The sequence below is a fragment of the Coccidioides posadasii genome, chromosome 1 (assembly GCF_018416015.2).
Source record: "Coccidioides posadasii str. Silveira chromosome 1, complete sequence".
Classification (NCBI taxonomy): Eukaryota; Fungi; Ascomycota; class Eurotiomycetes; order Onygenales; family Onygenaceae; genus Coccidioides; species Coccidioides posadasii.
The window spans coordinates 4,378,231-4,393,093 of record NC_089407.1 but is presented as its reverse complement, the minus strand read 5'-3'; the positions used below and the strand labels follow the sequence as shown (position 1 = coordinate 4,393,093).

The window sequence follows — 14,863 nt, the reverse complement described above, 5'->3', positions numbered from 1 at the left end:
CACAGGTCATGGTGCTATCAATTCGGGTGAGATAGGGAGAGGATCAATCCCACTAGAGCATTCCGTGCATCAGGATTGCAAGAATGAATTGAGGAATGTTTAGGAGTTCCAAGCTTAGGTTTGGAGTGCTGACACGCTTTGGAGAAAAAGGAGCATCATCACCGTCCCAATGCTTGGCACATGTGTGCACAGTCGTGTTGGCCCACAAGAAACCCCCCTGGACAAAAGTTACTATCACCATTCTTATAAAAATTCTTTTGAGTTTATGCTTTGTGGTGATGTTCATTCCATATTTATTAGCTACGTCCTCTAAACAGGAACTTTTCCCCTACATTCATAAGTAATTAGTCTCACTTGTTCTTCATTTGAACCCGACGCTTTGTATTTTTACATGTGGAGTAGTGGCAAATGAAATGCGCTCTACAAGATCTTGTGCATGAGGTTCTTCATATCCGGAGCCGCCATCTGCTCTACGGTCAGAATAATGTCCGGTTCAATGGCCGTAATGTCCCTGGCTTACGAAAATATCTGTCCGAGGTTTTCGAATCGAGGCCATAGACGAGAAAGAACTCATTGAGGTGTGCTAACCCTAATCGAAAGAAATCACCTACGCCAGATTGCATGCAAATAACAAAATGCAGGTTCAAGTTGTAAAATCATAATCTTGACAGTGCCTTTGAGCGCAAATTGTCTCTAGCATTAAACATTTCTTCACTGTTAGCGTCTCGAAGCATGTCCATTTTTCCTCTGGCCCATGAAGCTAAAGAAGAAGGTTGGTTCCCCATGTTGGATTCTACAACCCTCATCATGATTATCACCCCAGTAATCTGAATCGTCGCCCCATCGGAGATTCTTCGTTGCATTCATACCGTCAATGCATAAACCCTCAAAATACCCACTCGTCTTTCTTCGCGCTTGCATCACAGCAACTTTCCAATCACGGACACAAAGACAACGTCGGTTGAGATCAGTCCGCTTCTTTGGTGTTTGACTCTGCGCAGAATTGGATTTGGTATCCACGGCATGGGCATTAGACACCCTAGGACGACTCTCCGGCTCCATACTGGCATTTCGAAAGTTTTCCAGCCGGTCAAGGATGGTGACAATACTATTTCTATAAAGATTGTCTTCCAATGGCCACACACAGATTCTAGTAAGCTCGCGCAGATACCTAAACACTGTACCCTCTTTACAATCGCATCTAGCCTCTTCAATAATATGGTTCATGTGAGAGAACAGCTCGCGTCGGAGAATATTACGCAGACGACCTTTGGCTTCATTGAGTTGTTCTGGGGTTTCATCGTTAGTAAACTCTATTTCTTGGGAAATAATTGAGCGAATTTAATGTCATTAAACCTGAGAGGACTTACGGATTATTTTTTGTGGTAAGTAACTATAACCGGTGCGCAATAGGGCAAAGTTCCGTGATGTGATCCGGGAATCCGTATACAAGATGTTTTGAAAGAAATTGAAACCCCCTTGCAAATTTGAAAGCGTAACAAGGTAATAGCAGCTGGCGGTAGACACAACGGTCCTCATCTTGCTCTTGCCCCTGTATTTTCTTGTCGAACCAAGCCCCAAACCAAGATTGAAGTTGTTTTAGGTCAAAGTCTTACTTGTCGCCCGCCACGATCATATGCCACACTTGGGCTATGGAGACTTCATGATCTGGCACTTGCGAGAGGGTGGAGTGGAACAGTCTGAACCAGAGTTCCATGCTCTTGATGTTGTCCTCTTTTAGAGAGATCGAATCACCATGGGACTCAGCCCATGCTCCGTTGGACATATTCTGAAAGTAATCACTATTTTCAATTAACTTAAGCTTCTCAACCCGAAATAAAACGGTCTGTTCGAGAATGGCTCCGGCCATGCGAGGTCCATCTATTTCGATGGCACCATTGACCTTCTCCCCGCCATATTGTGTCACGGAAACGGTAAGATCGCCAGGGTAGGCGAGGAAAATGTGTCCTTTGGTAGCCATGCGCCAATATTCCAGAACAACAAGCGAGCTACCCCTGTAAGAATATAGTGATGGAGAGGGTAGATGTGAGAGAGAATATGTGAGGAAGAGGGCTAGACGAATTACATAAAGTGAGGGGGAGACAAAAAGTGAGATAAACACAAGCACAATTGTAATTTTTGTTAGCGGGACCTTTTGGTGTCAGTAAGGTCTGTGGAAAGTGATAAGCAAAGGCGACCTTCTTTCCCACAATGAAAACCAGGGCATTGTCAAGACTCAAGAGTGGATGTAGCAGAACCAGGACCCACGCTGAGAAAACAGTGTCAAAATGAACCCAGGAGTTCCCTTTCCAGTTAAGAATACCTTTGCTATACTTACAGCTGAAGCCTAATTGTCACCTGACGATCATCAACTTGCCTAAAACATAAAAGAAGGATATATCAAGTATAACACAAAGGAATTGCCTTCATCCTTTCTGGTAGATGGACCTGGTACTTGATCCCACACAAGCAGCGATGATGCTCTCATTGTCAACTGAATGTCTGGATCAGGGGGTGGTTATCAACAAGAAGGACCAAGGGAGCAGTGCTAAGGTATTTTTTTGGATTTTCTCTCCTCCCTCGCTGAAAGATTGTAGTTGCAGCCCCAGGTTCACTGAATGTGCAACAGAAGTATTGCTGAATGAATTTGGTCATGTGGAAGTTGGACAATTGACGAAGGTAACTACTCTGTAGTTAGTTAAACTAACTAGTTAATTGACTCAGGACTCAACAGAGTACCCGTGAACATGCCGAGTGTTCCGCGCGTGTACAGGTCACAGGTAGTTATAGAGTACACAGCACCGCAAAGCCACTAGATTGTTCACTAAGTTCTCAAGGAGGGAGTTAACTATTCTGTGACATACAGAGAGTAATTAACTGATGACTGAGTTAAGTTGTAACTACTCTGTACTCTGTGCTCTGTAAAAGTATGGAGTTATCCAACAATAACCTCGGCCATAGCACTGAGCCGGAGCTTTGGGAGAAGATGTCCTTGCCTTGGTAGTCCGCGTATAAGGGCAACAAATCACGCAAAAACACACTAGCCATGGAATTTCTACAAAGTATGCTGCCACTTGTTCTTGGTGGCCTTTAGGCTTTGTTTCAACATACCTATTATTGCATTCAGTGCTTGACCTCAATTGTGGATCACATTCCTGGGCTACTTAGAACTTGCTTCCCTACGGAGTGCTTGATTAACCTCGCGCCTATCGATATTAACATGGCAAACCCGATTGACCCCATGGTCAAGACATATGCCACACCTTCCCCAAATGTGTCAAAGAAGGAGTTCGTTATCGGTGGCATTTTATGCGCTGTGTATGGGCTCGAGGAGCTTCCGGTGCAGTGCAAGCATGTTTCTTGTTTATATGTGCTGCACCCGCGAGGTAATACAATGCAGAGCATGAAGGGTATTGCAACTTCTGCGGTCGCAGACTGGAATGAAAGATTGAAGAATGGGAAGGTTAGCACGAGTGAACAAGACAACGGTCTAATTGCTGTGTGCTTCGACCAGAGGAATCATGGGACGCGAGAAGTCGATAAACTTCGGAACGAGGCTTGGAGGCAGGGAAATCCGAATCACGCGCAGGACATGTTCTCGATCTTCAGTACGTAATATTCCCCGTATCTCATTTCCTGCGCAAGTGATGACTATCCGTTATAACCGCCTTGAACATGGTCCCGAGGTTACCCCGTGCCCACAAACGGCTTAGCATTGAATATTTAGACTAACATGATAGCGATCTAGATGGCACGGCTCGCGATGTCTCGCAAATTATGGATTTTATCGGCAGCTACGTATTTCCAGAGGCTGATCGACACATTACCAACAGTCTAGTCCTCGGCGTTTCCCTGGGCGCTCACGCCGCATGGCACTGTCTACTTCACGAACCACGGATAAGAGCCGCTGTCATCATCATTGGGTGCCCAGACTATGTTAGCCTAATGTCTGATCGTGCTCGACTTTCAAAATTGGCTTCATGGAAAGACAGTAGTCCTCCGGGTTCACAATTCCTTGGCTCAAAAGATTTTCCGCAGAACCTAGTGGATATGGTAAAGATCTGGGATCCGGCGGGCTTGTTATTCAGCCAAATGGACGATTCATGTTTAAAGGAGCCAATAAAACCTGGCACTGTGCGCGAACCTACAAAAGCTGAACAAAAAGCACTCAAGACAATCATGAGGAGATGTCTAGCTGGAAAGAAGATCCTGAACTTGTCGGGCGGCTCAGACAAGCTGGTACCATATAGCCGTGGCGAGCCTTTCTTAACCTGGTTGAAGAAAGCCATTGCTTCTGGTGGTTGGTTTGCCGAGGGTAGGGTTTCCTTGGAAGATATTGTTTTTGATGGGGCCGGCCACGAAGTAACGCCAGCCATGATAACAGAGGCCATTCGATTCATCGGCGAAACGCTAGCTACCGGCGATGACGAACCAGAGACGGGAGCTGTGTTCATGTCAAGGATTTGAAGGCAGGAAGCAGAAAGACAATTCGGAGCCAGTGGGGCCGGTTCAAGCACATTTCCCGGGCCCCAAGGGCGATACTAGCACGCTGCAACTATCCGTTTCCAAATACATACCTTTGGGGATCTTTCGAATAAACTAATAGATAAAATAGTAGAGTTTATGAAACGAAATAAAGCACATCAGCGAATCAGCTCTAAAGACCCCGAATCACGACTCTCTGCAAAGCGATTTTAAGTCGTAATCCTGTTCAAATCCAACTTCTTGGTGTTCTTACGTGTTCCACCTTCATCCTTAAATTGGTAGGGAGACAGATACCTTGCTAGCAATCCTCAATGAAGGAACATACAGTGCGATATATAGGTGTCTAGGTACATATAGATATACGTGAGTGTAATCTATGGAATTTCATTTGAATCCGGTCACTTTGCTCGGTGCTTTTCCGTCCATGCAGTGATCGCATCTAAATCGTGACATCTTGTCTTTACATCCCAAAATACAACAGCTTCTTTCGCTCGTTCTTTTGGTGACATTGACAGGTATTTTTGGGTGAGTTGCTTCTTGCCATCACTGTCTTTGTAGGTAAAATCCCTATTCCACCAAGAAACTAAAGAGACGTCGCCATTACATGCAATTGTTTGGCGAAGTAGGTCAAAACAATGGTCTGAATCAGGGAGTTAATTGTTAGTAAGTAATTATATCTCGACTAATTAGAGCTGAAAGTTGGGAATGATTTAGAATGGAACTATACTTTTATGAAATTGAATATCCTTTTCGGACTCATGAGCAAAGAATTTATCCGCATAGAACGTTTTGCGTATGCGGTTTAGGCAGTGAAGTTGATGGAACACAGAAACACCATATACATAGTGTCCTGGCTTAAACCAGGCTTCCAGCGTCTGAGGAAGCTTCGAGGTATATTCTTTCGGGAGGGTTATAACGCCTTCGCTCGCTGTTTTGTGTATCTTTTCCCTTAGACATTGCTCGATGCCTTTAACATTTTTTTATAGGTACTGGGGAGGGAATCTCACGTCCGAGGGTGGCGTTCCAAGCCCGTTCGACCTCATCAGAGGTCTCGGACTGGAAAATTTTCATCGGCCTAATTCGTTTGTTCACGTACTTGACTGCTCCGTCTTCCCATAATGGTGCTATTGATGGGTTATTAGGAACCGAGATGTCCGCCTTTACGATAAACTGAGAGGGAGGGCAGGAAAAAACATACAATATGGAGGCTCGGGTGCCCCATAACACTTTGATCGAGATGTCAATGCCAAAATGCTCAGCAAAATTATAGTGAAACAGATGTTAAAGATTGTGCAGGCTCGGGCGGAAATTTTCCACATTCTCTGTCTCTTTCTCAATCTTGCTTTTTGCCCCAGAAAGCCGTCCTCTTCGGCGGAAAGCATGTCACGGTCGCTCTCATTGTCTCCCTCCTGACGAAGCTGCTCAAAGCCTGGCTTTGAAGCCACGCTTTCCTCCATTTCCATTTCTTCAAGTGAAAAAATTATATGACTCAGTGGCTTTCGTCAGTATTTGCCCTCAGCTGACATTTTGAATGGTGTTGGTATTTTATTATCATGGAAAAGGAAACTTTTCACGGTCAGAGCCCGGGAGAACCCCTGACCTCCAGTCCTCGGATTAAACACTGATAACCTTGCAAATGCTGGGGCATGCTCCATAGCGAACCAGAGGAAATGGGAACAAATTGTTCAATACGCGTGACGGAATCAGATGTGACCCCCGCTCTCGGGTATAGCCATTGTTGCCACTCTCATTGCATGTTCATCTGTGAAGGTGAAGAGTTTGGTGGCAATGGGATGGGAATTACCACGTAGTTACAAAGTAGATTTGTTACTATTACCCTAGAGCGGCCCAAGCGTCGTAAAATATCCGGGGATATCCTTTTACTACAGCTTCGGAGAATACACATTTCTTACCCTAAAGCTGGAGTGGGGATAACCAACGAAATTTGGTGAGTGCGTCATACCATGTTGGCATGGTATAGGATGAAGAGAGGAAATTACACCGCATTGATAGGGTTGCAATTGATGATCATCCTGGAAGTGACAAGAGACTGACAGTGGGGGGTAAAGTACCTGACATGGAAGAAGCTGTGGTAAGAAGATGGGACAAATCAACATATATATGGCTGCTTCATCATCTTCGCCTGCTTTGAACAAAATTCCAATTTCGACACAAGTCTGCAAAAGCCCTCCTCCCATTTGAAGAACCCAGCAGTTGCCTCAATAAATTTATCACAATGCATTTCAAAGCCGCACTCAGCATTTTTGCTGGTCTTGCTGCCATCACCTCGGCAGCCCCCGCCCCTGTGGACGATGCGGTTATCGCAAGAACACTCTGTCCGACACTTAAGCAGCGAGGTGAAACTGGGCTTTCCGTGGAGGAAGCCAAGGCAGAGCTCGTTAAGAGGGCTTGCGCAGGATTTAACTGGTTTGGAGATTTCCGTGAAACTGAATCTGAGGATAAACTCGCAAAGAGATTGTGCCCTACGCTCAAGAAGCGTGGACAGCTGAACGCCCGAGACGTTGAAGAGCTTGTCAAGAGAACTTGCGCGGGACTTAACTGGCGTGGGGGCTACATTGAAACCAGTGATGTCGAGGAAGATGCCGAATAAGCATTGATGTAAGAATTAACGGCCTCGTGATCGTCAACATGGCTTGGAAGACCACTGACAATCTTCTTGTTCAGCAGCTTGAGAGCGAGCAGAGACGAGAAATATCAACACCAGATGAACGATGTTAGTCGGGTGGATGTGGGCAGTCTTGGCATGTGAGCTTAACTGCGGGATGGGGGGTGGATCTTAGGGTTGGTGGCCGTCGATCGCTCAGGCAGAACTTGCTCGTTGCTTCGTGCAGATTTTCGAGTCAATCCACATTGCATTATTACCTACCTTCGTGACTCTCATTAAGCAACACCATTGATCATTTGTTGCTCCGATAGCTATACAACTGTAATATGGAGTAATAGGACTTGTGAACTTTGACATTAACACACCATCCTCACATCCGGCTGCGGATGTAGACCTTCATCAGCCAGTTGGCCGGTCCGCAGCCATTATTTGCCGTAACTTTCGGAAACCCCCCCCCCCGGGACAATCATTTGTTCTTTTGCAGGATACCTTGGACGCGTCGATCAGCATGTGGCTTGTTCCATTTGTTGGGTGTGATTGTACGGAGTACTCTATACCCTGTATCCTAAATAATCCTCAGCCATTGTCACAGTCCTCCGAGGGCTTTTTGGCATTGAGGCCCGAGGGCTGCTTGAGTGAAACGATATTGGCAAAGGACAGGGATGCCGAAGCCTATGGCGCCAGAGGTACGGCGTCTTTCTCTCAGTGAGTACGGAGTAACATGTAAACTATTCAATTAGGTAAGAACACCTCCGCATCGGGCCGTTTTTGTTGGTCCCAAGGATCTGCGCATCCGGACGTCAACAACCAACAATAATACCACCCAGACGGATTACCTCTTCAGCTTCACCGACTGGAGGAAACTATGTCGCCTTGTGATACTGGCAGATTCCTAATCCACACCCTCTTATACACGTTCGCAGAGGGCTCTAGAACCAATTAGCCATTAATCCGCCCGTACTATCGTTCCCGCACCCGGAACACCCCTCGACATGATTTCGGGTGGTTTTTCTCCAAGGGAGTCGTATGGACCAGCCAAAGAATTTGCAGACCTCAGCAGTAACCTCGATTTCGTGCGTTCACATGTAATAACTCGCCAGGGGGAGGTACATGCCACGTCAAGAATGGAACGCTAGAAGTCCTTTACTCCGCTCACTAACGGTACGTGTATAAATGAAAACAGAGTGAGCTCAGCCATTGCTTTTCCCCGCTTTCACCCTCATACGGCTAGGCACTTCCGACCTTGATTATTTCTAGCATAGAATTCCGTCAAAACCTTATCCTGTGGCTTCTGGCTTGTAGTGGAAAAGTACCAGGAAGCGCCCTGCCGTGGAAACAAGTTTAGGATCGACATTCTAGTTCCTATGTGGTTGTCTGGAGGTGAAAATATTGGGTATCTGTTTTTTGAAGGTTATTCATTCCACCTATGAATGGTATTCAATGAGATCGTAACAAGGAGGGACGCAGTTCATTTGCCCAGTCCGTCTTCCTTAGGCACCGGCATTATGAAACACTGAACCCCAAACCAGACATGCTTTAGTTTATCGAGCCCAACACCGGTTTCGTTTCCATTTCCCCAGGCAAGTGGAAAGAATAAAATCAACCCTGGACTCGAATGATGGTTTTCCCGGCATATTCCCACGCCAAAATCATACCTTTCCCATCCATTTATGCCACCAGCTCAACAACACCGCCAGCTTCCTTGATCTTTCGCTCGGCCTCTTTGCTGACGTAGCGCGCTCGTACGACCATCGGGACCTCTGGAAGTCTGCCCTTGCCCAACACCTTCGAGTAACCGAGAGAAAGGAGGTCTAGGACGGGAGCAGTATCGGGTTTCTGGTTGCTAACATAGGCTTCACGGGTCTCCGCAGGAACCAAGGACCAAAGCTATACATACAAGCCATACCAGTTAGCATCCATCTGACCATTTAGCTTTTCGCGCCCTGCTCCTCCATTGTGATCCATCATCTCCGTCCACCAGCAGCCTTCAGCTAGGTCCTTATATATGTCGCGACGTACCTTGTCCAAGTTGATTGTGGGCTTCCAGAACTGGTTCATTGTCTTGTGGAAGTATCTCATGCCGACCTTTCCAAAGTAACCTGGGTGGTACTTGTCGAGGTTGGTTCGGTGGTGGTGCTGACCACCAGCCATACCGCGACCTCCAGGGTGCTTTCGGTGCTTGCCAATGCGACCATAACCGGCGGAAACGTGGCCGCGGCTAGAAAAGAAAAGGAGAAAGACGGTTAGTATTTCAGGGTTTGTTTAAAGGCGACTTTGCTCTAGTTGGATCGGTGGAGCACGTAAAACCGAAATTGTGTCAAAACTTGGTCCGGGAAACTCACTGCTTCCTTGTCTTCGAGAATCTGGTAGGCATCTTGTCGACTGTGCTGTACCCGACAAGGAGGTTGAGGAAGACGTTGCGTTGGGCGTTGGACTTGTTGACAATTCGGACGTCGAGGTGTGTGCCAAAACCCTTCGCTTGTAGGGTCAAGCCCTGAGATTCTTGGCATTCACTAGTGGAAATTATGTAATAAATCTTGGCATTGAGTACGGAGCAACGGCCGGGGTCAAACTTTCAAATCACATGATCAATACACTAGCTGCACCACACAGGACCAGTCGAATTATCATCGCTCAGGAACAGGACAATAATGTTGACGGTTGTCGAGCAGAAGCTTGAAACGTATTTATTTCTCTTTTGTCACTTCTATGGAACTCTTTTCTTCAAAGAACGTATATAGGTTATTTATTGTAGCTCCGATCGGAGCAGAAACCAGACTCCGCCGAATCCATTCTGGCAGTTTGGATTGTATGCGTGCTGTCCCATATCGCCGATCGAACATGAGGATAGCAGCATAATCGTGCTGATGTCTGATCGCCCTCCCTATGCATTGATTCACCACCCGCATGCAGGCATTTTCATAAAAGTCTCTGCCCGCAAGCTTGGCTTTGCTCCTTCTAGTTTCTTCACCCCCCGAAGACCGTTCATAAGTCTTCCTCTCCACGTATTGTATTTTTGCTTGCCATTCTGCGCTGCGAATGTTGGCAAATGGAAGGCCGATGACAATCACGCCTCTACCAAGCCGATCCGAGAAATTTATTCCTTCGGAAAGCTTTCCGCCCATGACCGATAGCAGCAACGCTCCTTTGCCTTCATCTATGAAGTTTGCGTACTTCTGGAGAAGCGCCTCGGTATTCATGGCTTTTTCTTTGGATTCGTAGAGCAACGGCTTTACCAACCCAAGTGAATCGAGAATGCTTGGATTACCCGAATTTGAACATGGCTGCTTCCAAATTTCGACCACCTGGTTCAGAAAGTCATAACTTGGAAAAAAAGCTACCACACCATCGGGGGTGGCTTTGCAAATCTCACTGATGGTCTTGCCTAGGTCAATGATCTATGCCATATTAGCCCTGTTGATCACCATGGACAAAAGGAGCTGTTTTCTACCATTGCACGGGAATTTCTCTTTTCAAAAGTAAAATCAAACTCTGTATCCAGTATTCCTCTTGATACAGGTCTTGCGCTGAGGTTACTTGTGGGGATCACATGACCGTAACTAAAAGTTCTCAGTTGGCCCGGGGCAAGATAGGAAAAAAGGTGGTCTCTGTAATCACTCATCTAGCACAAGGTTTAGTGAAGAACAACAGGGTGGGTGGAGGACTCACAGGTGACATTGTCCCTCCAGCTAGAATGACGGCTCTTGCCTCCTCTACCGCTTCCCGGAAATGTGCTGTTGGGTCCAGCAGCGTATACTTGAGCAGAACATCGTTACCATTCTTCTCAAAGAAGAGGCGGCCCTCCGCCGACGGATTCATCAAAGAGAGCAAAAATGACTGGACCTGGAACAAAACAGGCACTGTCGTACTCGTTTCAGGATTTTTCTCTTCCAAAGATGTTGAACTTTCAATATACCCGTCTACTTTGCGGGCTAGCTTGCTTTCTTGCAAGTATCTCGAGAGCTTGTGTAAGTTGATTTGGTCAACTCCTTTTCCACTCATTAGATATGACGGATCTACAGCACCTTCCCTAAGTTCCCTGGCAGCCAGTACGGATTCAAGGTATTTGGCTATAGAACCTAGTAGGCGCATAACCTGCGCAACGTATACTCTATTTTTGCCTTTAAGCCGAGCTTTATACTTTCTTGCGTAGATAGTTAATTGTTCGAGACCGATTCGGAGCTGGGTGAGAGAAACGTTCACTGAGTGAATATTAGCAATTACATCCATAAGATTGTGGGCCTCGTCAATGATAATAACATGGTCCTTAAGCGAAATATCTAGAGCATCCCTTGCTGACTTCTGAAGCAGAAGCTGGTAGGGAAGTGTGACAATCTTGAGGCAAGAAAGTCAGTTTTGACAGAGCATAAGCATCGAGTTGTCTGTGTACTTACTTCGCTGTGGCCGATAACGGATCTGGACGCATAGTACGGACAAATTCCTGTGCGCTGCCCAATTTTACCTATATCCTCAATATCATGAACTTCAGCAAGAACATGGTCCCTGAAGTCACTAATAGCTAACTCGTTCTCTTTGGATGGAGCAAATGGACATTTATGCTCCGGGAGAACGTTGGAACTTTGCAAATCAAGACACCGCTCATTGATGGCCGTGGCATTCCCAAGGCGTCTAATCTTCGGGTTTATACACATCGTTTTCCTTGAGCCGAGCGATACATGCTTCGTTGGCTCCTCTAATTCGGTGTCTGGGTGTCTTCTGCCCTCTCCTTGAGTATCTATCTCTCCATCTTCGGTTTCCGGCGGTATACTAGGCGGAAACGCCACGCGCCGCAACTCTCGTGCAAACTGAGCCAGCTGTGAATGGGTCCTGGAACAATAAAAAATTTTGACAGGATTTTCCTCTTCGAAGTCATCCTGGATCTTAGCTGAGCCACTAAGTTTCTCCAGTAGTGCGATAGTAGTGGCAGAAAGATCGCTGTTACCCTTAGCGTCATGGGCTGAAGTTTCTTGATTGTCACTATCGTATTCATCCAGCTCGAATGCCCCATCATCGGCCATTTTATCCAAGTGTCGCTTGCCATCTTCCAGCCTCTGGAGAGCCATCAGCACCGTAAGTGTTAAAAAGGGAGTTCGTACCAACAATACCTGCTTTTTGAATGGTATATTGGCTATTGCTGCCTTTTCACGCAGGAGCTCCTCCTTGCGGATACGTGATAATCGATCTTCCACTCGCTTCCTTCTTTCTCTGATGGTTCGCCTCTTTTCCTTTCTTGAATATTGCAAGATCCATTCCGGCTCGTCATCACCTATGTATTGGTCAGCACCGAACTGTTCGCAAGCTATAGTTGCTCTACCATCACTATTCTCTATGTCTTCCAGGAAAACCGATCGTTTATGGTCTCGTAGCCACGTCAACGAGCCACATATTAAACTCAGGGACTTCCCCTGTCCATCACAATTAGCATTCCCGGTTAGATAACTACTTGGCGAATTTCTTTGGGGATTGAGGCGAATTGGTTAAAGAACATAAGATCCCATTCTGGGTCTGCAGCGTTCTCTTCAGGAGCATCGGATCTCAAAGAAATATTCTCATACTACACCCCCCTCCGGAGTTAGAATGCTTACAGTGCCTTGAAAATATGTCAGTCTATTTCATACTCACGGTATATGGCTATTTGGAAATGCTTCACAAAACTCACCTGTTGGAGATTCGAAGATGCCAACTTTACATTCTTCTATGCAAGTATAGAGAGAACGCATAAATTGAACCTGGATGTCATAGGGAGAATAAGGGTGATAGAAGGTCTTGCTAGATGGATTCATGGCCGGACATGAGACGAGGGGACGTCAAGGCCATCGAAACGACTGTTCTAGCTTTGGTTCACTATGGAGCACTCTGCAGATACTGACGCACCGGTCATCACGAACGAGAATCATCCGACTTCTTTCCAAGCTTGCGCCACGTGTTACGCGGGACCGCGCTCTAGGAGACGCGTCTGCTGGAAAAGCAAAAGTTAAATTGCACCACCGGGCCCCTTAGCTCGTCGTAGTTGGCTAGGGAAACACGGACCACAATGTACTCCTTACGGAGGATTCAGTATGTAAGCTTGTATGTACGGAGTACTCCGTACTGTACTGTGCATATATACGTAAATCCATATACCACGTTAGGTAACTCGGGACGGACGACCTCTAAAATAGGGATAAGTTATCTGCAGGGTGGTAACTCCGAAGTAGACTCCATATGTACGGCGCATATAGGTACCTTTAAAACTCCGCGGACTCACTCAATCAGGGTACAGATGACCCTATAGTGGGATGAGCTCACCTCGCGATGTGTGTAAGCAACCATGCAAACTTACCAATATCTATCAGTAATATTACACAGTTGTGTAATCTCGCTGCGCAGCAACCAATATAGGAGGGATTTGGGGGATTAGGGATAGGGTTAAGGGGTTAGGGGGAATTGAGGGAATGATTTTTGGGGGGAATAATTTTTGAGCGTTCAGCACTCTGTACTGAATTTATACTTTGTTACAGGTTGTCAGGTCACAGTGGTTCTGTCAGGACACCGAGAGTTGATCTGTATCCTGGGTACTCCGTACGGTCGGATTCGATTGTTTAGATGGAGCTTCCTCGCTGGAAACAATTGGAACGCGGTCCCCGTGGCGCAGTGGCGCGCACGCGCGCTAGGGTTCAGATCCTTTGGGATGGAGAGGAGCCTTGAAACCCAAGCGCAGAATCTTTTATTTCCGGAGTACTCCGTACTGGCTTGTGTCTCTCAAATTCCTCTCTTCCATCAGGCTCGCTCCGCTTCCGTTCAGGAACAACAAGCCAGTCTTGAAGAAGCGAAGGTCCGCGAAGCCATGGAAGTTCCACCGCTCCTGAAAACTGGAGACTGGAGAATATTACATTCAAGCGGGTCCACGCATCTCGGAACCGTCTGGAACATCCCAAATTGAGCTTGATCCCGGATCTTCTTCTAATGAGCAGATAAAACTAGTGAATCCCGGACGGACCAGTCCTCTGTGAAAACTGGCTACCTGACAGTCGTCGTTAATAAAGCGACAAAATCAGCTGGTCATCCGAACTTACACGCGGCTGTACTCCGTGCTCTGTCCCCTTACTAAATAAATGAAAGCCCCAGACCTCGGAGAAAAGATTGTGGACGAACTAATTTCTCTGTCCTTCATACACTGCAGCTACTCTGTTGTTGGTTAGCTGTTCGCAGCTTGTATTCAACCCGTGCACGCTGTGCTGATGGCACCCTGACTCTCACTGGGACAGCTGATTGTTGCACCTGCCCTCAGGCTGTCCCTTCAACTCTCTCGTAACCTCAGCAGTGACTTTTTGATTTACAAGTTAACTAATTATGTATGGAGTAACTACCCTGTACTCCGTAATCACTCTGCATATACTCCATAGTTAGGTAACCATGTTCGGAGTACAAAGTATGTCCTTCGTACGTTTGCTTTGCCTTTGATGTTGGAATTCAGACTAAGCCCAGCAATCAAGTAACTAGTTAACCAACTCACTAACCAACATAATACATGAGCATAGCATATCCTTAGCAAACATGGGCTATTGCTCCATCCTATTGCCAAAGCTCAAGATATCTATATATGTTTTATCTCGAAAATAGTTGCAACATCAACGTTCTGCTGGTCGCTGCCGGGGGGCGGCGCTGATTATCGAAAGCCCCCACCCTCCGCCAAGTCGAAGGCGCCTGCGCTACAGCCAACTGTACCTTTCGTACTCCGTACGGCGTACTCCATAGTTTCCCCCCACCTAA

At 46.6% G+C, this 14,863-nt stretch overlaps 6 protein-coding genes across 6 annotated transcripts; 2 read left to right on the top strand and 4 right to left on the bottom strand.

Moving 5' to 3' along the window:
• Positions 1 to 717: 717 nt before the first annotated feature.
• On the bottom strand, positions 718 to 1,981 carry D8B26_001208 (uncharacterized protein; the record flags this gene model as incomplete). The annotated part of the gene is made up of 3 exons (XM_066123472.1): positions 718 to 1,289; positions 1,371 to 1,552; positions 1,617 to 1,981. The coding sequence occupies 3 exons, from the start codon at positions 1,979 to 1,981 to the stop codon at positions 718 to 720; spliced, it is 1,119 nt and encodes a 372-aa protein (XP_065979546.1).
• A 1,239-nt stretch (positions 1,982 to 3,220) lies between these two features.
• On the top strand, positions 3,221 to 4,467 carry D8B26_001207 (uncharacterized protein; the record flags this gene model as incomplete). The annotated part of the gene is made up of 2 exons (XM_003065232.2): positions 3,221 to 3,608; positions 3,749 to 4,467. 2 exons carry the CDS (start codon positions 3,221 to 3,223, stop codon positions 4,465 to 4,467), a joined length of 1,107 nt encoding a protein of 368 aa, XP_003065278.2.
• A 380-nt stretch (positions 4,468 to 4,847) lies between these two features.
• D8B26_001206 (uncharacterized protein) lies at positions 4,848 to 5,948 on the bottom strand (the record flags this gene model as incomplete). Its single annotated transcript, XM_003065231.2, has 4 exons — positions 4,848 to 5,125; positions 5,213 to 5,413; positions 5,493 to 5,609; positions 5,684 to 5,948. The coding sequence occupies 4 exons, from the start codon at positions 5,946 to 5,948 to the stop codon at positions 4,884 to 4,886; spliced, it is 825 nt and encodes a 274-aa protein (XP_003065277.2). The 3' UTR covers positions 4,848 to 4,883.
• Positions 5,949 to 6,541: 593 nt separating this feature from the next.
• D8B26_001205 (uncharacterized protein) lies at positions 6,542 to 7,363 on the top strand. Its single transcript, XM_003065230.2, has 2 exons — positions 6,542 to 7,104; positions 7,171 to 7,363. Exon 1 carries the CDS (start codon positions 6,722 to 6,724, stop codon positions 7,094 to 7,096), a length of 375 nt encoding a protein of 124 aa, XP_003065276.1. The 5' UTR covers positions 6,542 to 6,721; the 3' UTR covers positions 7,097 to 7,104; positions 7,171 to 7,363.
• Positions 7,364 to 8,488: 1,125 nt separating this feature from the next.
• Positions 8,489 to 9,569, bottom strand: RPL28 (60S ribosomal protein uL15). The gene is made up of 3 exons (XM_003065229.2): positions 9,454 to 9,569; positions 9,131 to 9,329; positions 8,489 to 8,998 (listed from the first exon to the last, which is right to left on the bottom strand). The coding sequence occupies exons 1-3, from the start codon at positions 9,483 to 9,485 to the stop codon at positions 8,780 to 8,782; spliced, it is 450 nt and encodes a 149-aa protein (XP_003065275.1). The 5' UTR covers positions 9,486 to 9,569; the 3' UTR covers positions 8,489 to 8,779.
• A 229-nt stretch (positions 9,570 to 9,798) lies between these two features.
• Positions 9,799 to 13,044, bottom strand: CHL1 (ATP-dependent DNA helicase chl1; the record flags this gene model as incomplete). Its single annotated transcript, XM_066123471.1, has 6 exons — positions 12,771 to 13,044; positions 12,217 to 12,701; positions 11,506 to 12,162; positions 10,781 to 11,446; positions 10,563 to 10,733; positions 9,799 to 10,509 (listed from the first exon to the last, which is right to left on the bottom strand). The coding sequence occupies exons 3-6, from the start codon at positions 12,127 to 12,129 to the stop codon at positions 9,799 to 9,801; spliced, it is 2,172 nt and encodes a 723-aa protein (XP_065979545.1). The 5' UTR covers positions 12,130 to 12,162; positions 12,217 to 12,701; positions 12,771 to 13,044.
• Between the last annotated feature and the right edge of the window lie 1,819 nt (positions 13,045 to 14,863).

Excerpts from the sequence above, each read along its gene's own strand:
- D8B26_001205 (XM_003065230.2), top strand. The coding sequence starts at position 6,722 with ATGCATTTCAAAGCCGCACTCAGCATTTTTGCTGGTCTTGCTGCCATC.
- RPL28 (XM_003065229.2), bottom strand. The coding sequence starts at position 9,485 with ATGCCTACCAGATTCTCGAAGACAAGGAAGCA. Across the intron at positions 9,330-9,453 it reads TTCTCGAAGACAAGGAAGCA|CCGCGGCCACGTTTCCGCCG; the intron begins GTGAGTTTCCCG and ends TTTCTTTTCTAG. Across the intron at positions 8,999-9,130 it reads CCACAATCAACTTGGACAAG|CTTTGGTCCTTGGTTCCTGC; the intron begins GTACGTCGCGAC and ends TTGTATGTATAG.